We start from the raw sequence: 24,860 nt of genomic DNA, 5'->3' as shown, positions 1-24,860 counted from the left end.
CGCCTATCCAGTCTTTGAGTAATGTCTCATGGCTTGGCTCAAGGAAGACAGGCAGACAACACCGTGTTCTGTCACTGGCAGGATATTCTTTCTATTGTTAGTATAGAATCCCCAGCAAGGATAGTCTGTCTTCCTTGGCTGGTTGGAGATCTTTTTGTGGACAAGCTTGATTTTCTTGCAGGTTGTGCTGAGCAACCATCCATGGGTAGGTTCTATACATACCCGTTCCTTTTGACCAGTAATCTTCAGAGATATCTTCCAGTTTCCTACACTGAGGACCTGGCATCAATTTGGAAACTTCTATCTGTGCAGAATTCCTTCTGGTCTTTATCTTTCTGGTGACTACCCTTCTCTGGCTCCAGCAATGTAGAGAGCCTTTGACTATTGCCTTGTCATTAAAGCTAAACAAGCAATTAGATGGTATTTAAAATATGCAGCAATGGTAGGAATGAATGAGAGATTGATTCAGCCAACATTAACCTCCACAGCTATTGACTCTCAGATCATCAGACCTCTTGTGCTCAGTATGCATGGCAGCTGGTCACAATTCTAAGGGAGAAAGATACTCTCTTTTGGTAGTCTCTGAATGCCCAATATACGGTGTTCTTCATCCCCTTTCCTAAAGGCAAAGGTCATTGACTCTATACAGTTAGATTGCTGTATTGGAAGCAGGCTTTAGAAAACATCCAGCGATTGGACTGTGCATGGTCAGTGGATCCTCAGCCATTCTTACTATTGCTCAATTGAGCTGGGAGGAAATTTAGTGGTTCTGTTAATGACCTGAAGACTTCTAGGGGGAAAATAAATAAATAAATAAAAATCAGGTGGCATTTCAACGTAGATCTAAAATAGTTACTCCCGTTTGCTACATGGCCAGAGTTGGCAGAATGAAGGTCTAGATTAAGGGGTTATGGAAGACAGAAGAGAACTCAGCCTGCCAAGAAGCAGAGATCTTGGAAGGCAGTGGGCATTTCTGGGTAGACTAGGTCCATAATTGGGAAATTAAAAAATGCCCAGTCATGAGTACAGGAGAGTACATGTTTCAAACGAATAAATGCAGCCGCTATTGCTGTCACTGAAAATTTAGAGGTCCTGTTTTTCACAGCATCTTAGAGACTGTCCTTTGAAATGTAATGTAATGAGTACTAAACCAAAATTATTTCAATATAATGGAGTCATCATGCATGCAAGAAGTCCACCTACAAGAAATATTTCAAGAAACTGCCTGTATGCACAATTTTTAAATTATCTTTTCTTAATGCAGCAAAAGCAGTTAACCAACTACAGGTAATTATGCCGCTAATTACCTGAACATTGTGTTTCAAGAAAGAGGCAAAGAGAAATAAAGCACTAATGTTACTTTTGGTTTTTGAATATGCAGTATAACTAACTAAGTCCCTACTTAATTTGTTTCAGAGTAACAGCCGTGTTAGTCTGTATTCGCAAAAAGAAAAGGAGTGCTTGTGGCACCTTAGAGACTAACCAATTTATTTGAGCATAAGCTTTCGTGAGCTACAGCTCACTTCATCGGATGCATACTGTGGAAACTGTGGAATCCCAATATGAGGCTTCCTTTGAAATTTTGACAGCAGGAGCCCCCGGTCAGTCCAGGGCTGAGAGCAGGATCTCTCAGGCTTAGCTCCCGCTCTCAGTCCCAAGCTACTGACAGCAGAAAATTGAAAAAAAAGTAAAAATGGACTTTATTACCACAAATAATAAGGTCTGTTATTACAGGGGATGGATCACAATGATTACCTGTTCATTCCCTGTGGGGCACCTGGCATTAGCCACCATCAGAAGACACGATACTGGGCTATATGGACCTTTGGTCTAACCCAGTATGGCTGTTTTTATGTTCTTTTCTGAAATTGTCCATGACTTGTCTGCAACTCAGCCATAATTTTTTGATAGTCATCTTGCCTTAAGTATAACAGACGACTTTAGAAATAAGTCAGTTTTCCATGGAAGATGCTACTTTTAAGCTACTGTTTTTTAGACTGCAGTTGTGTCCACCGCATACTTTTCAAACAGGAAGAGTCCCTGAACTGAAGAGCATGCAATCTAAAAAGACAAGTGATGCGGGTAGGATAGTGAGATAAAACAGGCAAGTAAAGTGATCGGAATGATAGGCATGTGTCTTACTAGCTATATTTTTAAGTTAGTCACAAATTTTGTCTATTCTCCCTTTACAGTTTAGCTCTCTTGCCTTCCTTACACCAATGTCCAATGTTGGTTTTAGTTTCCTTTAGTTCCTCTCTCCATGAAATAAACACTTCAGTCAGTTGACAACCAGTCAGGAATTTTCTTGACGATATTGTGGTAGCAGTGGATCTGCAGGAGAGATTGAAAAGAGGAGAGCATAGTTGCTTTGTTGACCAGCTCAGGAAGAGCATTCATGCTAAAAGGCAACATGGAGACACTGGTGGGAGAAATGGACATATGTATGGATGAGTACTGTTCACAAATCAGACAGGACAGCAGAGAGACAGAGACCAGTTATATAGGCTTTTTGAACAAACATCATCAGAATCTTGATGTATCAGAAGAATTCAGAGAGGAGGGTAATTGTCAGAATGTTGGCCAAGGAATATCCTCTTCCTGGTTGTCTTTTGTATAGAAAGGTGCATGTTATGGAGCATATTATAAACTTCTGAAAATAGTACATAATTTAAATTAGATGAATCAATGTCTCAGGCAGAAGTTTGGGGGAGGAAATTTTAACTATAATCCTGTTTGGGCCTCATTTTCCGTATGTCACTTTTCTATAGCTACAGCTATTTGCTGCTCATTCTTCAGTCAGAAATAATGCTTTCTTGACCTCAAATCCCCACCACTACAACAAAATGGTATGACAGGTAAACTGCTGACATAGGAGGAAGTAGCAGCAGGGGTAGATTAAATTCTAAAACAAGAGTCCCATTTTCATGAAAATGTGCTTACTAATAAAGCAAGAAAAAATATGCCAGAGACAGACTGGCATACTAAATAGACTTTTTGAAAGTTTAGAAGAGCTATCATAGTTAACTACTGCACAGAGTGCAAATGGTATAACAAATTAACTATCTGTAACTGCATTATTTGGTTGAAATGGGTAATTTCTGTTCTACAAACTAAGAAATGTGCAAAAATTAGGCCCCAATTCAGAGAAGCAGACTATATATAGCAACTATAGTTTGGAAAATGCATTTGTCTGCAATTAATTGCAGGTGCAATTGATGTCATTTAAACAGTTAATTATCTGACTACACCCACAAATCAGTTAACTATATACTTTCGTGACAGCCGATGCCTACCATTTTGTACTTGCCAGGATGAGGTCCTATTCAAAGCCAGGCTCTTTAAATAAAAGCTTATTGGACTATTTATATAGCACCAGAAGGACAAATAGTACTTTGTTGCTCTTAAAGTACATGCCAAAAGGTCTCATACTCAGTAAATTAACATGCAAAACTTTGCTTGCCAGAAGAACCACAGCTTATTTTTCAGATGAGTTGTCCCAAAAGAACCACAAGATTTGTACAAATTTAAATACTCTTGCATCCAGACGAAACACGACTCCATTAGTTCCCTCACAGTACCCAGGTCCTGGCCTGTATCCAATAAATCACTTATTTTGTCAAGAGCTAGCAAAGGGGCATAGCTGCACCCTGAAGAAAAAGGTTCCCTTCTAAACTTCTGTGAGTAGGTTCCAGTTGACAATTTTTTGCAGGGGCAAGTAGTGGGGAAAATACTGGACATCTACCATATTGCTCCTCGCAAAGGCTATTTCACTCTGGTTATGCCTGATCTAGAACTCACATATGAATGCACTCTATCTTAAAGGTTGTTTGGAATCAGATCTTTATTTAATGTCTTAGGCCCATTTCTAGTTAGTACTGTACTTAAAATAAGAACTAAAGAGCATTATATATTTGAGAAGTTACATATACATAACGCAAGTTTGTAAAAATATACAACATACTAGATTACAAGTGTCCTGTTAGAATATGCAGGCTTAATCGCTTTAAACTGTTTCCTGTTAGAACAGAAATTTGTTAAGGCAAATGCTTTCCAACTTAAGTAGTTTTGGAAATATCTGCTGAGTCATCACATTCCTCACACATTTTAGGATAATAATAAAGATGCTAAGTTGTTACAGAAAACTCATCCTCACCAACTAGTAAATTCCTAGCTTTATCTCAAAGACAGGTGGTTTTTTTTGCAATTTGATACTTTGAGTCAATTAAGTTTTCTAGCCATAGGCAAAATATAAAAACCAAAAATGAATCAGACAGTAATTTATTTGATGTCTCCAAGTTAGAGAAAGGCCAGTCATTTGCAATTGCATAAAGGGAATCTCAGCGAGTCGTCATTCTTACACTACTTTAAATAATACAACAGTGATCAAACTAAAAGTGTGGAATGGACCCACGCTAATGCATAAAGAGTACTGAAGAACATCTAGGCTTCCAACTTCACTGACTCCAGTACTGAACGTGCATCTTTATATTCTTCAGCTTCTTCCAACTCTTTTTCATTTTCCTGAAATTCAATAAAATAAAATTAGATTTCTTTATACAGCTTTAAGTACTCTGAAAATAACTTGGACATGCTTTCAATAACATAACAGATGTTATATTAAAATTCCATTTTTTAGTGCTGAGTGTTAGATGTAATAACATCGCTTGCCTCATTGGATTAGCTCCTTGGGGCCAGCTAGTTTAAAAAATATGGAGGGAAAAAACACTAAAATCAGTCTAAGATTTTGTCCAACATCATGTGGCTCCAGTTTAAACTTTGGGTGCCATCCTAAGTAAAGGGGAAGTCCAAGAAACATGAAGGGCATTTAAATATTGAATACATTGATTTTAGAGAAATTTAGGCAGTTCCTACTTCCCCTTTTACAGTGAGTAAAGCAGTTAAATCATGCACATGTCAAATTTAGAAGTACCAAGTCTGAATTATTTGTATTTTCTATATGTTGTTCAATTAAAGGAATATTCAAACCAAAATGCAGCCCACACGAAAGTTTGCAGAAATGGCAAAAGAGGTAAGACTAACAGTTAGGAAGACTTGAAACCTTCTTTGAGGTTGTCCATTTAAAAAGAGATTCTTCTTCGAAGTTCACTTTAACGGGAACTATGCAAGTGTGTTGGGTGGGGAAAATGACCTTTAAGAACTTTTCAGTATTAAGTTTTGGATTTGTTGAAAAATTTCAAGTCTCTTGATCAAAATACATTATCTGTTTGCCTTCTCAATTTAGGGAACAGTAGCAATGACTAATCAGTAAATTATGTCAACCCCTTCATGTAAACAATCTGAAGACTACTATGCACCTGCAAAAAGATGAAGTCTAACAGCTTGATCCTGCAAAGCGCAGAGCGCCTCATGGAAAATCTGACAAGCCTTTCAACTCCCCTTGAAGTTAACAGGAGTTGAGGTTATTCAGCATCTTGTAGATTCAGGCTCTAATGCTGGCAGCTTAACGGAGATCAGCAGAGGGGAATTCTACCAAGTCATCTCTCCTTCACTCACCACATGTGGGTAAGATTCCTTTGTATAGTTACACTTCACAGTAATGTTTAAATCTACATGGGTAACTAGACTGCTGGTAAAGAAACTGTCAGCTTTTTAATGTAATCCTGTGACCTTAAAGCTAGGTAAAGCAGGTTTGGGCCTTAAATTCCTATATCACCCCTATTCATATGCAAATAGTTCCACTGAAATCAAGCTAACTACTTATCTTAAGATACTGTGATTATTTTTAATGATGAAATAATCAAAGCAAGCAGAATGTTCCATCTGTAAACCTGAATTCACCTAAAGAGATTAAGAGGTATGGCAATATAACTTGCAAAGCAAGGGACTCCACTTTAATGTCTCAATATTTAAGTGTCTACTGGGTACATGTCCCATTTCGTGTTTCTTAACTTCCTTTTATTAAAGCATACTACTGATTGTATTGTTTCGCTATATCTACACTAAACTTTGTATTCACTTACGGATACACGTTCTGAAATCAACTATTCTGCTACATAATACTAGTCATGGAAATATACACAAAATACTATACAAAATACCATATACAAAGTAGAAAGTGTCCAATCTTAGTTGGTTTCATTATACTGTTACACTGTGAGCTAAATAATTTGCTAATACAACACTATCAATGAAAGAATCTGGCTTTTTAAGTCTTTGTGGCCAGGAGACATGAAATGCTCAAGGTAAGAGTTATTTTGCGCTATACTTACTAATAGTTGACTAAGATCTGCATGCGCAGCTTCTAATCTGCGTTGGCAATCTGGAATCATCATTCGAGATTCTTGCAAGATCTCAATCTGTGAAAGAGAAGCCCGTGAAACAAATGAAGAGCATTTCAGTATTGAATAAACTGATTTTAGAGCTCACACAAAGCTCATTCTTTTCTAAAATAGTTGTCAAAACGACTTTCAAAGATGTTTAAAACAGCTACCTCACAGAAAATACAGATAATTTCACATTAATGACACTACCTTACATCTTATTTAACAGATATAATTGCTTAACATTTGTAGTGAGTAAATTAAAGCATATATAAGAAAATGATTTTTATATGGCATTTCCATGTCCTACATATTATACATATAGTATAATTAAACATGACAAACTAAGTGTAATTAATGAAGTCTTTTAGAATAATTTTTTTCCGACGGAAGCAAGAATTAGCTAGTAAAAGCTTTCCATATACAATATTTGTTTAAAAAGACTATTTAAAATAAACTATTTTCCATACTGTCATGAACTAGCTTCATCCAAAATGGGATCAGCTGGTTATATAACTATCTCCTGCATCTTTTGGGTAATAAAGAAAAACAGTGTTCAGATAATACCACATAGAGATAATTACTGCATGAAAAAAGTTATTGAGTTATTGATCACATCGCGTGCACACTGCAGGAGGTTCTGACTGAAAGACAAAGGCAAAGAAAAATGAAAAGCATAGACCAGCAGGCTCATATTTTTGATGCTTATCATGCATAAAAAGTTATTACTTATCCTTCTGCTTCATTTTAGGAGAAAGATTATTCTCACCATGCACTTTGAGCAAAATTACCAAACTGGCACCCCACTGAATCTGAACATCTTGCCTACACCTAGAGAAAACAAACTTCAGAATTATACAGAAAACCCACTTATATTTCATGGAGTATTTGTGGACCTGAAATCTATACACTGAAAAAGGGGTGTGTGCAGCGTTGTTCTTCAATGTATCAAATCTATTTAGAAATGAAAATCCATTAGCAAATCAAAGTGTGAAACCTGGTGTGACAAAGTTCCTCCTCTACCTTGGTGGGTCTTGCGCTTATTGGTGGATTTGCTCGCCTTAGAGCTTCACAGCAGCCCTCAGTTTGGCCGTTTTCATGAACCCACAGTCCAGGTCAACTCCTCCTGTGTCTGACCAGGAGTTGGGAGGTTTGGGGAGAACCCGGGCCTGCCCTCTACTCCAGGTTCCAGCCCAGGGCCCTGTGGAATGCAGCTGTTTAGAGTGCCTCCTGCAAGAGCTGTGCAACAGCAACTCCTCCCTGGGCTACTTCCCCATGGCCTCCTCCCAACACCTTTATCCTCACCATAGGACCTTCCTCCTGGTGTCTGATAATGCCTGTACTCCTCAATCCTCGAACAGTACGCGTTCTCTCTCTCAGCTCCTAGCACCTCTTGCTCCCAGCTCCTTACAAGCGCACCACAAACTGAAGTGAGCTCCTTTTTAAACCCAGGTGCCCCGATTAGCCTGCCTTAATTGATTCTAGCAGTTTCATGACTGGCTGCAGGTGTTCTAATCAGCCTGTCATAATTTGTCTCCAGAAGGTTCCTTCTTGTTCTGGAACCTTCCCTGTTACCTTACCCAGGGAAAAGGGAGCTACTTAGCTTGGGGCTAATATATCTGCCTTCTATTACTCTCCTGTAGCCATCTGGCCCAACCCTGTCACACTGGCTAACCTGTAGTGTAAAGCTTTTACTTTTAATGGCGCACAACATTCTTTCACTCAAAAGGATATTTTCTCCCTTCAATGTCACTGCACAGACTAGTATTAATGGGAATTATATATTCAAAGGGGGGGGGGGAGAAGAGAGCGCGCGCGTGTGAGAGTTCAGATGCATTAAGGCCCCAGGCCAGCAAAGCACTTGAGTAAATTAATATCTTTAAGCACACAAATGATGGTCCCATAGAATTCAATGGGACTGCTTTTTTTCTTAAAGTTACATGTGTGCTTAAGTGCTTTGCTAGTCTGGAGCCTATATAACCATTTTAGATAAAAATGGGCCTCATGGAGGGGAAAAAAGTTTACAATTCAGTCTTTACCTTCCCATATGAGAAATTAAGAGACAACCTTTCTACTTTAATGAAACATTAAAAGGTGACACATTTAAAATACAATGGCAAGAAACTAAAAAGTTGAGATTCTCAATAGAAAGATCATCACTTTTATAAAAGAAAAAATGGCCCTAAAAAGACTGCATAATTATTTTAATGGTTCTACAGAAAAATTCAACATTTAGGTTTAAGTAGAAGAGGTACTGGAATTTTTAAAAAGTTAAGATGAATTTACTATCCATTAAAAGACCCTAAATTGACAATATTCAAATCTAAATTTATTCACAGACCAGGTACAGCATATGTAGTAGAAGTGCATGATAATCCACCACATTTACATGCTTACCTCTATTCTGGAAAGAACACCTACAGAAGCAAGAATAGTCTGATCATCAGGCCCAGTCAGTCAATCACTGACCTCTGTTGGTACTATTAACAAGTTGTACACTATCATGCTGGTAGATGACGTGGAGAAGAGACCAATTCATTTTACATAGGCCACTGAACAGCTATCAGAGAAAAAAAGATTTAAGCACTGACTTAAAATCTAGAAACTCTACAGCACTAATCCTGGCTTCTTCTGTGGCCTTCATCAAAGGGGCAGAGGAAGCCACATGAGTCCTTCAGTATGGGAGGAAAACTGGCTGAGAATTGTAGAGGTGGTTGCAGTGCTTCCAAATCATTGTGGATTGATTTAAATCAAAGTGATTGGTGATTAAATCACCAATTTAAATCAGCAAACAGAAAATCTTGATTTAAATCAGAGTTTACTTATGCTTTGCAGTATACTTTTTAGTTATTTTCCTAAGGAAAGGTTGATTCTCGCTGGTTGGTAACCATTAAAACATTGATTTATAATTAAATATAGCCATTGCAGTAAATTTGGTACTTCTTTTTGCTAACCAGGAGGATATATTATATTTATACAAATTTATTTAAGCAATTACATAGCTTAACATACATTCAGATTCTTACATTTTTATTATGTTAGCAAATGCATCATACACCATTTTCTATTTACTAAATGATAATTATTTTACTCTGTCAAGCTTTATTTGGATGAAAATGGGTATGCAATTAAATGTAAACAATTATTTTTTATTAGTTAAATGAAACTACCTTAAATGTGCTGGATATTGTTTTTTCTTATGTAAGTTTATCAAAGCATGATTTGCATTTAAAAACAAGTGACATTTAGTTAATCAACTGATGGTTTCTGGTCATCACATCCTTCAAGACTTTAGAATTAATAGATCTCATCCTCATACTTTGTTTTATTCGCAGATTGGAAGAACAAAGAAGATTTTTCCTGCTTTTTCAATTCCTAATTGGTTTCTTAACTTTGAATAAACTATAGTCATTTAAATGAATTAATTGAATAAACTGAAATGAAGAAAACATTCTCTCCCTACCTGCAAATAGCAGTTGAAAACCGTGTTAGCATTTCAGCAAACACTAGTTTCAACAGCTTAATCAGTCACTTCCACCAGTTCAGTGGTTTAACTTTCTTTAAAACTTTGGCAGCAAACTTCTATTGCTTACTGTTTTGTTAAATTAATAAAGTTTAGACTTTTAACATAGGTTGTCAATTTCAAATTAAATTGCACATTTTTATTTTTAAAAAGAAAAAAGTATTTAAATCAAAAATCCAATTTAAATAAAATCAGATTTTTTAATCCAGTCTGTTCCAAAATTTCTTGGGAAGAAGTGATACTAAATAGAAAATGAAAGGGGGTGAAATTCTACAGTTACATTTAGCAGGCCCATGACAAAGGAAGCCTGAAGACAACTGCAAACTATTAGTCATTCAGAAATTCTGGGAACACTTTGATTCATACAAGAATGTTACTTGGAAAAACTAACATTTTCTTTACAACAGTTGCACAGTGAGAACACTGATCACAAACCTTCAAAATAAAGCTTAAGTGTGTAAGTCTGAACAGTTAGATTAATGTAGTAACTAAAGATGGGATTTTCAAGGAACCTAAATGCTTGGATGTCCAAATCTCATTGAAATCTGAAAGTCAAAGGGTACCCAATTCCAATACACACCTCTGAAAATCCCAGGCTGAATTATTTGTGCTAGAACTACCAGGCAGGTCAAAGGAAGGTTATTATAGACTTTAAGGTCAGAAGGGACCACCATGATCATCTAGTCTGATGTTCTGCACATTGCAGGCCACAGAACCTCATCCACCCACTCCTGTCTCAACTTCTGGCTGAGCTACTGAAGTCCTCAAATCATGATTTAAAGACTTCAAGTACAGAGAATCTGCCATTTACACGAGTTTAAATCTGCAAGTGCCCCATGCAAAGGACAGCAAAATAAAACCACCCCCCAGTTGTCTGACAATTTGATCCGTGGGAAAATTTCCTCCCGACAGCAAATATGGTGATCAGTTAATCTTCGAGCATGGGGGCAAGACCCACCAGCCAGACACCTGGGAATGAACTCTCCATAGTAATTCATAGTCCTCTCCATCTAGTATCCCATCACCAGCCACTGGAAATATTTGCTGCTAGCAGTCACAGATCAACCAGATGCCATTATAGGCAGTTTCAGTTTCACCAGACCATCTCCTCCATAAACTTATCAAGCTCAGTCTTGAAGCCAGTTAGGTTTTTTGTCCCCACTGCTCCCCGTGGAAGTTTGTTCCAGAACTTCACTCATCTGATGGCTAGAAGTCTGTCTATTTTCAAGCCTGAACTTGTTGAAGGCCAATTTATATCCATTTGTTCTTGTGCCAGGATTGGCCCTTAAGTTAAATAACTCCTCTCCCTCCCTGGTATTTATTCCTCTAATGTATTTATAAAAAGCAATCATATCTCCCCTCAACCTTCTCTGGTTAGGCTAAACAAGCCAAGCTCTTGAGACTCTTGTCTTATAAGGTAGGTTTTCCATTCCTCTGATCATCTTAGTAGCCCTTCTCTGTACCATCATGAGAAACTAACCTGACTTTGCAAAGATCAATGAATATTTGGGGGTTATTGAGAAATGTGATGCCCGAAAGTATTAAGCATGGAAAGAACTAAAGTGTATCTGATTAAAAATGCTTGTTGAGGCACAATGACAGAGTACTTGGGTAAACAAACCAGATTTGTTTATAAGTGTACAGGCAAACATTAAAAAGGGATCCAGCACAGAGGGTGGTTATGTACATAACAGAAGCAACTTTTTTTTTTTTTTTTTTTTTTAAGATTAGTGCTCTTAGTGCAAAATGCAAAGATGTCAAAAGAAAAAATTGTTATGGACAAAGCTCTGATGATGAAAAAAACATCTTTACGGGATCTCAAGTTTACAAAGCAAGGTTATACAATAGATTGGGTTGTGAAATGGGAAACAAAGCATTTCAGAAACAGATATTGGAAATGAGCACAATGTGGTCAGAGTAAGCATACACAATATGTAGGGCCCTACCAAATTCACTGTCCATTCTAGTCAATTTTCAGAGTCCTAGAATTTTTAAAATAATAAATTTCATGATTTCAGATATTTAAATCTGAAATTTCATAGTGCTGTAACTGTAGGGGTCCTGACCCAAAAGTGGGCTGTGGGGAGGTTGCAAGATTATTGTAGGGAGGTTGTGGTGTTGTCACTCTTACTCCTGTGCTGCTGCTGGTGGGGCGCTGTCTTCAGAGCTGGGCACCTGGCCAGCAGCCACTGCTCTCTGGCCACCCAGGTCTGAAGGCAGTGCAGAAATAAGGGTGGCAATACCATGACCCCCCTAAAATAACATTGCAACCCTCCCATAACCCCCTTTTGGGTCAGGACCCCCAGTTTGAGAAACACTTGTCTCCCTGGGAAATCTGTATAGTATAAAGTAAAAAAAGACCAGATTTCAGGCATTTTTCACAGCCGTGAATTTGGTAGGGCCCTAACAATATGATTAGACACTGCCTGATGTTAAAATAGAAAACTACGCTTGTTTCAAGCAGAAGGCAAAACTACACTAGCACTTCTGTACAAGGACAGATACCAGACTGTAGAGTTTTAAACAGTACAACAGGAAGTTCCAAGTCTTCATGCACTGAAGAGCAGTCTGCTATTGCAGATGGTCAAACAGGTGTGTAACTTGTCTACTGAACAAGACACAGAAGATTTTCTTAAGTAATCAGATGAGATATTTAGTGAACTGGAAAGCATTAAGTGTATAAAAACATCACACACCGATACAGACTCCAGTATGCACCACCTATACACACAACTTGTTTGGACTGTAAAAGTTAGATATTATTAAAACTAATCCAAACATCAGCTGCCTCCGTTAACTGAAAGTAAAAATAAGTAAATATTTGTACAGATCCAAAATAACTGAACAGAGCCAAACACAAGTGCTAGTCCATCAGAAACATAAAAGTATTTTAGATTTAAGCAGAGAAGTTTAGGCAGTTCAATTTTCGATATCAAGTTCAGAACCACAATTTCTGCTCCCCTTGATAAATATGTTTAAGTAACTCCCATTTTAAAACTGACTAAGCATCGAAGGTGTACCAAAGCATCACATTACTGATCTTTTGAGAATCTGGATGTGGTGGAAATAATTGCTGCTGATTTGGGATGAAGAAGAGATGAATAATCTGCAACATGCCAAAAACCAGAATTTTAGATTTAACAAGAACAAATGCCAGTTTGGGTTGAATTAGTTTAATTGTGCAGGACGTACATGGAGTGACAAAGTTTGATCAGATCCAAGAAAGGTGAGGACTACTGCAAAAAAACACACACCAGGTCCCCAAAACCAGAGATTCATGGGATGTTGAACATGTAGATAATTCTATCAAATTAGAGATAAATTTAAGTGGTCCACTTAAAATGCTATTTGTGGACAGTACAGAATGGCACTGAGATAACTTCATCAAGTTTTTCCTTTTTGCCAGTTATCTGGTCAGAATGTTACTCAACATCTAGAGAAAGAAAGCCCAACGGTAACTCACCAAGTCCCAGCTTGGGATGGTAATAACAACAGCAATACTGAATTTGATCAGAGTAGTGAGAAAGTTGGTCCTAAATTCCCTGCCATGCTAAATAAATTGGCAAATTATCCCCAGAAAGAAGTAACCAAAAATGGAAGGGAACCCTTACCCCAACAAAAGCATCTAATTAAAACAGATTTTGATAACAGCTTATGATGGTCTGTAGTAATAAGTATGCATCCTCACCACAGTTTAAAAAAAACACAAAAAACAAAAAACAAAAAAAACAAAACAAAACAGATTTTAATTCAATTGGATCCTGGTCAAACCATTGAATTTTGTACTTTTCTTCAATAAGAGTGTGTTTCTCACCTTGTTGAGTAACTGAGATTCTTTGAAATGGGCATCCCTGTGAGTTCTCCACTGTAGAGTAGTGCCCATTCGTTGGAAGGATGGGGCTTCGGAGCTGGATTAGCAAATCAGTGATAAGTCAGTTTTAACAGAGCATCTGAGATCAAGTCTTGCTCAGTGGTGTATTGCTCCGTCAACGTGTGAGCAGATGCTCGGTGACTGCTTTACAAATGTCCATGATGGATACATTGTTTAGAAAGTCTATCAAAGTGGAAAGTGGTCTGCTGGAGTGTGTTCAAGTCCCTGGTGGGGGGTGCAGCTCATATTGTCAGTAGCAAAAGGTGAATGCACCCAGGAATCCATTTAGAGAGCCTCTGCTTGGATATAGTGGATCCTTAGATCTTTCTGTAACATAAAGGAATAGTCTTGGTGATTTCCTGAAGGGCTTTGTCCTTTCAAGATACAATGCTAGTGACCATCTCACATCTAAAGAAAGAAACATCACCTCTCGTTTGTTCTCATGAGGTTGATGGAAGGTGGATGGGTTGATTCAAGTGTAATGAAGGTGGTATTTTGGGTAGAAATTTAGGATGTGGTCGTAAAGTAACCTTGTCTTTGAAGAATATTGTATATGGGTGGGGGACGGGGGACATGCCATGAGTGTCCCTAGTTCTCTCATTCGTCACGTGGATGTCATGGTGACAAGAAAGGCCACCTTCATTGATAAGTGTTGTCATAACCATACAGCTAGGGGTAGCCTAGAATTCCTCCTTACCTGTAAGGGGTGAAGAAGCTCAAATAACCTGGTTGGCACCTGACCAAAAGGACCAATAGGGAAAGAAGATACTTTCAAATCTGGGGGAAGGCTTTATTTGTGCTCGTTGTTTGTGTGTGTTCTCTGGGGAAGCAGAGAAGCATCAGGTCAGAAAACTCCTCCTCCTAAAATGAGTCTCAATATTGCAAAAAGAGTAAGTAAATAAGGCAAGTCATGTTAAGATTATCTTTTGTTTTTAGCTTGTGAATTTTCCCTATGCTTAGAGGGAGGTTTATCCCTGTTTTTTGTCACTTAAGTTTTGTCTAGAGGGGAATCCTCTGTGTTTTGAATCGGATTACTCTGTAAAGTTACCTTCCATCCTGATTTTACAGGGGTGATTCTTTTACTTTCTCTTTATTATAAAGTTCTGTTTAAGAATCTGGTTTACCTATTTGGTTGGTATATTATTCTCAAGCCTCCCCAGGAAAGGGGGTGAAGGGGCTTGGGGGGGATATTTTAGGGAACAGAAACTCCAGGTGGTCTTTTTCCTGAATCTTTGTCTAACTCACTTGGTGGTGGCAGCAGTACCCATCCAAGGACAAGGAAGGATGTGTGCCTTGGGGAAGTTTTTAACCTAAGCTGGTAGGAATAAGCTTAGGGGGTCTTTCATGCGGGTCCCCACATCTGTACCCTAGAATTCAGAGTGGGGAGGGAACCCTGACAGGTGTACAAGTGAACATGTGGCTAATGGTCCAAATGGGGGACCAGTGAGACAGCATAGTTCTAGGTTGAGGTGCCAGGGTGGGGATGGGGTATGTATCTCAGGATAGAGGTTCCGAATACCCCCTGAGGAATCATTTAGTGAGAAAATGGGTGAAGACTGAGAACCCATCAACTTTTTGAATGAAAGCCATGATGGCTGCGAGGTGTACTGTAAGTGGGCTTGATGACAGACCAGACTTCTTTAACTCCAGTATATAATCTAGAACCAGTGGCAGGGGGCAGGTAATAGCTGTGGCTTGCCTATTCTGGCACCATATATGGAATCTCTTCCACTTGTGAAAGTAAGTATAACATGTAGTCAATCTTCTGCTGTTAAATAATATATCTTCTGAACAGGTCAGTTCAATGTTCTAGAGCCATGGAGGAGCCACACCTTCAGGTAGAGAATCGGCACGTTTGGGTGGCGATCCTGGTCTGCATCCTGAGACAGGAGTGTGTGTGTGTGGGGGGGGGGGGGGGGTGGACAGACGGACATCTTCAACAGGTATGGGAACCAAGTGTGTCTGGGCAATGGGGCAGCTATCAATATGACTCTGGATTGTTTGGTCTATCTTCTGTATCACCCTGGATAGCAGAGGTGCATCCCATTTGATGAGGAAAGCATCGCCCAGAGATTGGGGCTCCAATCCTGCTCTTGAACAAAAAAGTGTTGACACTTGGCATTCCGGGCTGTAGCAAAAAGGTGTATAGTTGGGAAACACCAGCATCTGAATATATTCTATAAAACCCTGGTGTTTCTTTCCCATTCATAGTCCTGAGAGAACTTTCTACTTAGTGCAACTGCTGTAGTGTTCTGACATCCTCGTAGATAGGTAGCTGGTATGTTGATGTTGTGATGAATGCACCAGTTTCATAATGTCATTACTTTGGTGCAGATGGAATATGACCTTGCTCCCCCTTGAAGGTTTCTATAAAACAAGCAAGCGATGTTGTCTGTTAGTACCTTTATAGTCTTATTCCTCCTGATCACAGGTAAGAAGTGTGAGTGCACTGCAAACTGCTCGTAATTCCAGTAGTTTGATGTGTAAAAGTTGACTCTGGGGGGGGACCACCTGCCCTGAATTGTGTGGTTGTGCAAGTGTGCTCCCAAACCTAACGGAGATGCATCCGCTGTAAGTATAACGGACAGAGGGGATTGCGTGAAGGGGACTCAGACACACATTGTGGGGTTGAGCCCACCAGTGTAGAGAATTTTTGATTTTGAGTGGCATAGTGAGACACTTGTTCAGATTGTCTGTGCGGAACATATGTTGTCCAGAGCCAGCCCTGGAGACAATGCATATGTAGCCTGGCATGCCTTACGACGAAAATGGTTGCTGCCATATGCCCTAATAGTTGGAGACAGGTCCTAGCTCATGTCTGTAGGATGGTTTGTGCTGTGGCGATCAAGGGTGACAAATCTGTGGAGTGGTAATGAGGCTTTGGCCTCCAGTGCATCAAGGTGGACCCCACTGAATTCTAGGTTTTGAACAGGGTGTCAACGTTGATTTTTGCATGTTTATTTTTTAGTCCTAGTTGAGAGAAGAGAACCATTATCCTCTGAATAGCTTCTACAGCATCTTCCTGAGAAAGACAGCTGTCTAAGTAGGAGAATATCATGACTCCTTGCTTGCAGAGTTGGTCCACCATGACTGCAAGAACCTTGGATGTCTTGGGGGCACCACAGAGAGGTCAAAAGGCAGTACTTTGAACTGGTAGTGATTCTGTCCCAGAATGAGTCGAAGGAAGCTCCTGTGCACCGAGTGTATGGAGATATGAAAATATCCATCCTGGGAAGTCGAGGGCCGAGAACCAGTCCCCCTGTTCCAGTGCTTGGATTATAGCTACTAACGTGACCATCCTCAATCACTGAACCTTCACGAACATGTGGAGTTTCCTTAGGTCGAGAAAGGGCCTCTATTCCCTGCTCTTTTTCTGAGTTAAGCAGTAGTGGGAATAAAAGCCTCTCCCTCTGTGTTGTGTCAGTACTGATTCTACAAACCCAAGAGCAGGAGGTGATTTTATTTTGTAGAAGATGCTTGTGAGAAGGGTCCCTGAACAGGGACAAGGAGAGAGGGTGGATGGGGGGCGGGAGGGGAAGAGAGGGGGCAAATGGGATTGGAGTTTATACATTTATACATTTCACAGTGTTTATACATTTCTAATATTCATTTGTCCAAGGTGATGGTCTGCCATACTGGTGGAATGGGATCAGGCGGTCTCCGAAAAGATGGATGATTGTTGATGGTTCCAGTGCTTGGAAATGGGAAAGGCATCTTGAGCCCTTGACCAAACCCTCAAAATTGCTGTTTCAAGGAGGGTTGTTGGGATGTTGATGGCTGAGATGGGAATGGTCTATGTCTCTTAGGCCTCTGTCTCCATTTTTGTAGGTCATATTGTCGCTGTGGTTGGACATATGGGGGCAGGCCTTGTTCATTGTACTGACGGTATTTCCCCGGCTTCCTTCTTTGTGCAGGTGTGTAAATGCACAAAGACCAAAGAGTTGCACTGCAATCCTTTAGTGTGTGGAGGGATTAGTCAGTCTTGGCCACGAACAATTGCTGGCGCTCAAAGGGAAGATCTTTAACAGTAGACGGGACCTTTTTGGGAAACCCAGAGACATGGAGTCAGGAAGCCCGTCACATAACTACTGCGATAGTAATGGATCACGTGGTTGTGTCTGCCACGTCCAATGAAGCTTATAAGACCATCTGTGCACGGTGGTGTTTTTTTTTTGTTATCCAGGATACAGTCAATAAATCTGGACATCTTAGAATCAGAAATCTTAGAATTAGAAATCTTGGACATCATAATTTGTGTGGTTGTATTTGGCCATCAAAGGTTTGTAATTGGGGATTCTGAATTACAGAGTTGCTGACGAACAGGCTTTGTGCCCAAAGGGTCTAACTGTTTCCAGTCCTTATTGTACAGGGTGACTCTGGAGTGGTGCTATCTTTATTCATGGCCTCTACCACCAAGGAATTTGGTGGGAGATGTGAAAACAAAAAATCAATAGCCTTAGAGGGGACATAATATTTGCTGACTGCTCTTTTACAAGTGGGTGGTATTGTTGCAGGGGTCTGCTGGATGATCTTGGTTGGATCCATGAGTGCCTCATTTATAGGAAGCATAATCTTTGATGTTTATGTCTGTAAAATATTCAACAGCTTATGTTGAAACTCCGCAACTTCTTCCAGGTGTATTTCGAGCATCAGCAATTATTTTAAATAGCTCCTGGAACCGTTTAAAGTCTAAGTGGTGAAGGCATGACTGCTTCATTTGGGGAGGACAAAGAGAGATTGATTGGAGGGGTGACTTCCCATTTCAAAGTTTCCTCCCGTTCCTCAAAAGTCTCCTCCGGAGGCTCTACCCACTGAGGCTGATGGGGAACGCCACCTCCTCTCCCTGTAGGTGCTAGAAGGCCTAAAGTACTGGTGGCTGTATGGAGGCCATGGATTCCAATAAGGCCATTGAGGTGGGAATGGCATTGGTGGTGGCATCCATGGATGTCCATACCATCCTTGGGTGTCACTTAGCTGATAAGTGGCTTGCTCCACTGGTCATGCAAATGGGTGAGGAGTGGTCCCCTTCCGCCTCATCATCATCTTCATCGCTGGAAAAAGGAGGGGTTGATCTCAGTGGTGGTATAGGTTGGCATGGTTCTGAGTATGCCAGAGTACGAAGAAGGGGAGATTCTGGTGTTGCATAGACTAGCAAGTCCTTATGATAAAGGAATTAGTGTGGTGCTGCTAGCCTCGATACAGAGGATGGTGTTTGTAGACGGTACTGCTGTTGTAGCTGATGTCACTGTGCTATGCAGTAGGGGACCAGTAGATGGAGCCACAGACTGTAGTGATGTTGAGCTGCTTGGTGCCAGATGTTTAAGAGGCTCCATCAGTACTAAGTAGGAGGAGGTAGGCTTCTCTCTGTCACTCCTCTCAGAGCCAGCCTGCTTAAGGTCTTTGGCTTTCGCAGTATCAGCAGTACCGTAAGATCCCGCCGACTTGTAGGTGCTTAACCATGCTGCAGTCAGTTGTGTGTTGAACGAGTCAGGAATCACTTCTTTTTGGCTGGTTCCCTGAAAGGAGAATTTGTTGCCTGCTTTTCCTACCCCCCACCTTTTTTGAGGACTGTGATAGGGATGGTCTGTCAGGGGCCATCGCTGGCATTAGAGCAGGGGGTGTGTATCTGTGTTCTGGGGGTCAGACACCAGGTGCAGTGACTTCTGCCTCGGTATAAGTTTTAGCTTTAGGTCCCTTGCTTGTGGTAACGAAGATACTTCTGAATAATGTGTCTTGCCAAGGCAATGGACACACTGAGCATTTCCATCACTGACCGGGATTGATTCCCAACAAGCAAGACATTGTTTAAAGCCCGGAGATCTGGGTATGCCCATCAGTAGCATTCCCCCAGGAGAAGGGGGTTAAAACTACACTATACTAAAGCGTGAATGGAAACAATGGTATCTGATAATTTAAAAGAATTTTTTAAAATAAAATAAATAGGGAAGAGGAGGGTAACTATATCTAACTCTATTCTAACACCAAGTAACAGTGTAAGTCTAAGATATAATGAAGTGAGGAGGTGTTGCCATGGCTCCATCTGAGCGAAGAGAGTTGAGAAGGAACCGGTGGCGGTTCAGGCACATATCACTATCCAACCACCAGAAGTGGCACAACACAGGGAGAGCGCATGTGTTACCAAAGTGGTCACTACTACTGAAATTCTCCGATCACAGGTGCAGGGGGACACAGATTCACCTAAAGTTGAGCACCCAAAGTGACACTCCTCCAAGAAGAATTTATCATTATGTGAAAGGTTAAAAATTATCATCCTGCCATCCTTTACCTTTGTTGGATATAATATTTCAAACAGAACATACCCCTGATAAGGTGACAAGGTCGGTGTGGTAACATATTTTACTGAACCAATTTCTGTTGGTGGGAGACACAAGCTTTTGAACTTACACAGAGGTGTCCTTCAGGTCTTGAAGAGGAGCTGTATGTAAGCTCAAAAGCTTCTCTCTCTCACCAACAGAAGTCAGTCCAATAAAAGATATTACACCATCCTCCTTGTGTGTCTAATATCCTGGGAACCAATGCGGCTACAGTAACACTGCACACAAGGATAAGGTGCACAGGGAAAAGAAGATGGGGCCAAGAAAGCAGAGATGTGTTAATCAGGAAGGTGTCCTTATTTCATAGTGTAGTTCACCTCTTAAAAGAGACTAGGTGATCTAAGGCTCAATCTGGGATAGTGAGAAGATAAAAGAACCATCAAAATACACCTTCTCAAAAACTAGTATCAGAATTACTTAGGTGTGAGAGTTTTAGGCTAAGAAATTTGCTACATGAATTAAAAAAAATACACCTATTAAAGAAGGACTCCATGACCACTTGTTCTTTGCCTGTTACAAAACTGAAAATAAAGGCACTTTTGAAAGAGTGGTTTTCCTCAGCCAGATTAGAAGAGGCTATGAATTGAAGGGAGTGGGGACAAAGGCAAACATGTTTTACTGCAGGGGTGGCCAATCTGTGGCTCCGGAGCCATATGCAGCTCTTCAGAGGTTAATATGCGGCTCCTTGTACAGGCACCAACTCCAGGGCTGGAGCTACAGGCGCCAATTTTCCAATGTGCCGGGGGGTGCTCACTGCTCAACCCCTGGCTCTGCCGCAAGCCCCACTCCCTCCCCTGAGCCCACTGTGCCCTCCCTCCTCGCCCCCAGAGCCTCCTGCACGCCACGAAACAGCTGATGGGGAGGGAAGGGGAGGCCCTGCTGGTGGGTGGAAGGAGCTGGGGTGGAGCTGATGGGGGACTGCTGATGTATTACTGTCGCTCTTTGGCAATGTACATTGGTAAATTCTGGCTCTCTCTTAGGCTCAGGTTGGCCACCGCTGTTTTACTGTAATTGAGCTTGATAAAAATGACCTTTTCCCTAATATCAATAACCTATAAATCTACTAACTCAAATTTATAAAACAGGTTTCCAGTTTATTAAAATGCAAATTTCTGTTTGTTTTTTAAAAATAACATAGTTGGCTTGGAAAAGGCTTGAGGCCGCAGCAGATGTAGAGATCCATTACACTAAGCCGCTGGTAATTCCCCCTTTAATTGCGGAATAAATTACACAGAACACTACTTGACACTCTACTCTTAGAGAGGTGTGAAGAAAAATTTCTGGAAAGTGTTGGGATACGTTATTTTCTCAGTGCAGAGAATCAGTTTTCTTTCATGTCAGCAAATTATTTCAGAGTATGGAACCGATAGGTTTCAACCACTTATACCAAGCATTGTGTAGAACGGGAGTGGAGAGGCTGAGGGAAGACGAAAGACGATAGACACCTACTTGACTTGACTTCCTCTTCATCTAACTGCTTCAGTATTTCACATTTGGCAACCCCTGGAGTTGCTCTAGCTGAGGACCAATCAATTGGTACATGGCAGATCATTTCAGGAAGCAGAAGCAAAAGTTTATTTTGTCCTTTCTGGAAAATGGTTTGCTGGCTAGGAGTTTTATGATAATCTGGGACTGCAGGTTTTCTTTGCCAGCCGGGGAGACAGAGCTAGTGCAGAGATTTAAGAGTGTAGATGCTACTCTTGAGGGGGTAGAAGCAAAATTCATTACTAGTGCCTTCCCTGAATCCAGTCACTGGCTAATTCAATCCTCCCTTTAATTTTAGAATTAAATCGTTTGTGTTATAAACACAATTCTTGCCCTTTACTTTGATAACTTCCATAAGGATAACTGGACAATGCAATCACTGCCCATAGAAAACTGTCAATCAACAGGCAGCATTTTCTACACAACAGCTCTCAAAATTTTACTTGAAAAGAATATGAATTGCCTTGGATGTAAACACTGTCACATGGGCAGACATTGGCAGAAAAAAATCATAAATAAAAGGGAACCCATTTGGAAAGTGGTGCCAGTTCTGACAAAACAAGTATTGGTCAACCACAAAGTTGGCTCAGCCTTGACAGTACTGGCTGCATATTGTCCTCCTGACCTCTTTTTTGGGGAATTATCTGTCATCTTTAGGTTTTCAGGCAGAGGGAAACTGTTGCATGATATGGAGCAAGAGCCCTCACTCAGCCCACATATGATTTGGTTTAAAAAGTTAGCAGTCTGGTTAAAGAAAAGGCATTAGGATAAATTATGGAGATTTGGGAGATTTCTTTCAGTTTTGCAGAAGGCAGAAAGTCAGGAAAAATAAATGTCTGTGCTAAAACTGGAGTCAGAACAGAACTGGCAGGTTTCCCATATAGATACAGTCAAGTCACTACCCCATGCCTGATAGGTCTGAGAGAGCCTCTTTCTGCAGAGGAATGGTGAGCCCAACTACAAGAGAATTTCCCTTCAGCAATCGTTAATGTCAATTGTTGAATCTTCTTACTAAATGGGAGTTTCCATGTTAATGTATCCCAACTACTACACAATTATTTTAAATCCTCAGCATAGAGAGCATAGTCTAGAATACAAAAAGGTATCTATATCTTAGACAAACTGAAAATAAAATTCTTTAAAAAACAAACGAAAAAAAGGAAGCCCTAGCAAGGATTACAATAATTTCTTACCAATAGGCTTCTTTCAAAAAGTACATTAGAAAAGAAACACAAAGCTGAAAACAGCAAGTTTAATATCATCTGCACGTCAGGAGTATTATTCTACAGAGAAGACAGATACAAATACAGGTTGCTAGCCTTTAAAGGAGACTGATTTGTGCTCATTAGTTAAACTCTCGAAATGCACAAATGAGTGTGTCAAACCCTTTATTCGCAACTTTGTAGTTCTAGTTGTCTAGATAAAAAGACAGTAGAATTCAGATTATTAAACAGAGGTAATCCGTTTTTAGGAGAAAACCCAAAGGATTTTGAAAGTAATCAGACTGGAATGAAACTAAAAGTTGAACCTAATCTTATTTGTGTCTGATTTATGAGGAGAGTCTGAAACTTCGCGTATTCAATCCAACATGAAATTTAAAAAAAAAAAAAAAAAAGAAATTAGATTAAAAACCATTACTTGAGCCATTAAAAACATAAGTAATATTACTTGGGAATACTCAACATTAAACAAACATTGACTTGTTCAGACCAATATCTTTCATGTTTGAAGTCCTGTTCCACAAAATACAGCTTCAGTAACTAAAGGTATAGTTAATTCTAGTCTTCCACATTTTAACTTTCAGGAATCTGCTCCACTTTTAAGTGGTGACTAGTGACAACAAAAGGATTCAGCCTAATCCTCGAGAAACATGAGAGACTCAGTGCGAGACTATGAGGAGCAGAACTTGTTGGATAAAGGACATGAACACCAGCTTCTCAAAGGGCTTGTCTCCCCACGAAAGTTAATCTGGAATAACTGGAAATTAATCCACTAGTACTCCCTCAAAGTGGATTAAACTAACCTGGAATAAGACATTCTTATTCCAGAAGAAGAGTATTCACATATGGAGTTAACCAGGAATAGCTTTTCCAGAATAACTCCTATGCAGACTAACCCTGATTATTTATATTGCCTTATTTGCACATGGAGGAAACCTGCTCATTAGCAGCACTATGTATCTATAGCAAGTATAATATAAATTCTGAGAAAAGGCCCTTAGATTCTGTGGTGTTAATGTAGAAATTCTGTCGTAACTTCAGATAAATTAAAATGGAGGGGTTTTGAATCTAGGAGGCATGGGAGGCAGTTGGGATTGTGGGACAAGTAGATGGATATTTCTGCTAAAATGATCAGCTAGTAAATATTTAAAACTATTAATAACACTCCTTTAGGTTTCAGAGTTACTACCCCATGGAGAGGAACCCAAGAAGATCACACCTCAGAGCTAATTCATACTGTACATGGATTCAAATAGGTATTAATATGTAGGTTTACATACTCAATTCACATTTATTTCTGCAACCATAAGGACTAGATTAAGAAAAAGTTAACGTGGCCACAGAACTATAGAATACACAAGGTCTTACCTATTAGTCCATACTGGTGGCTACGCTGGAGTGCAGAAGACTTATTATAAATCATAGAATATAAGTACTGGGTAAAGGCCTTGATTTACTAACCATTACAATGGCTAGGTTGGGGGAAACCCAAATTTGTAGAAAAACAGTTACTATCTTTTCCACAACTGTTGTTCTTCTGTGTTGTTCCGTGTGCAAGCATAAAAGGCCCCAGCCCCCTCAGTTCCTTCCTGGCGGAAAGATTCCAATAGAGATGAAGGAGGGCAGGTCATGGAATGGACACTTACAACATACCTCTAAGAACAACAGTTATGGAAAAATTTGTAATAGTTTTTTCTTCCTTGAATGACTGCACGTGTATATTCTACTGTAGGCCACTCAGAAGCCATCCCAACTGGAGATGGGTTCGAAGTCTATTTGAAGAAGAACTGGAGGACCACACGTCCAAATTTAGCATTGTCTCTATGTGACAGATCACACAGTGAGAAGCAAACGTGTGACATGACAACAAGGCTGCTGCTTTGCAAGTGTCTAATATGGGCACAATAGCTAGAAAAGCGGCAGAGGTCACCTTTGAACCTAAGTTGAATGACCCAACAAGCTATCCAGCAGTTTCACATTAACCAACTGGTAACACAGTCAAATACAACTGGTTATCCTTTACATGGAAACGGGACTGCCCTTCATTCGGTCTGCAAATGCAATAAACAGTTGAGCATAAGATCTGAAAGGCTTAGTCCATTACAGATAAAATGCTAAAACTCTTCTGACAAATTGTGCAGTTTC

The 24,860-nt window shown here is 40.0% G+C and overlaps 1 protein-coding gene across 2 annotated transcripts in view; it reads right to left on the bottom strand.

Annotated features, from left to right (window-relative positions):
- Nucleotides 1–3,823: 3,823 nt before the first annotated feature.
- Nucleotides 3,824–24,860, bottom strand: part of TBCA (tubulin folding cofactor A) — a 65,381-nt gene continuing 44,344 nt past the window's right edge. For both annotated transcript variants that reach the window (XM_077817007.1, XM_077817006.1), the window contains exons 3-4: nt 6,231–6,317; nt 3,824–4,521 (exon numbers count right to left, since the gene is read on the bottom strand). In XM_077817007.1, the coding sequence (XP_077673133.1) occupies nt 4,441–4,521; nt 6,231–6,317 (168 nt within the window). In that variant the 3' untranslated portion in view covers nt 3,824–4,440. The remainder of the gene's footprint in view (nt 4,522–6,230; nt 6,318–24,860) is intronic.

Source organism: Eretmochelys imbricata, chromosome 5 (assembly GCF_965152235.1).
Source record: "Eretmochelys imbricata isolate rEreImb1 chromosome 5, rEreImb1.hap1, whole genome shotgun sequence".
NCBI classification, from domain to species: domain Eukaryota; kingdom Metazoa; phylum Chordata; order Testudines; family Cheloniidae; genus Eretmochelys; species Eretmochelys imbricata.
The sequence above is the reverse complement of the archived record's forward strand: the minus strand, read 5'-3'. Positions and strand labels throughout refer to the sequence as shown.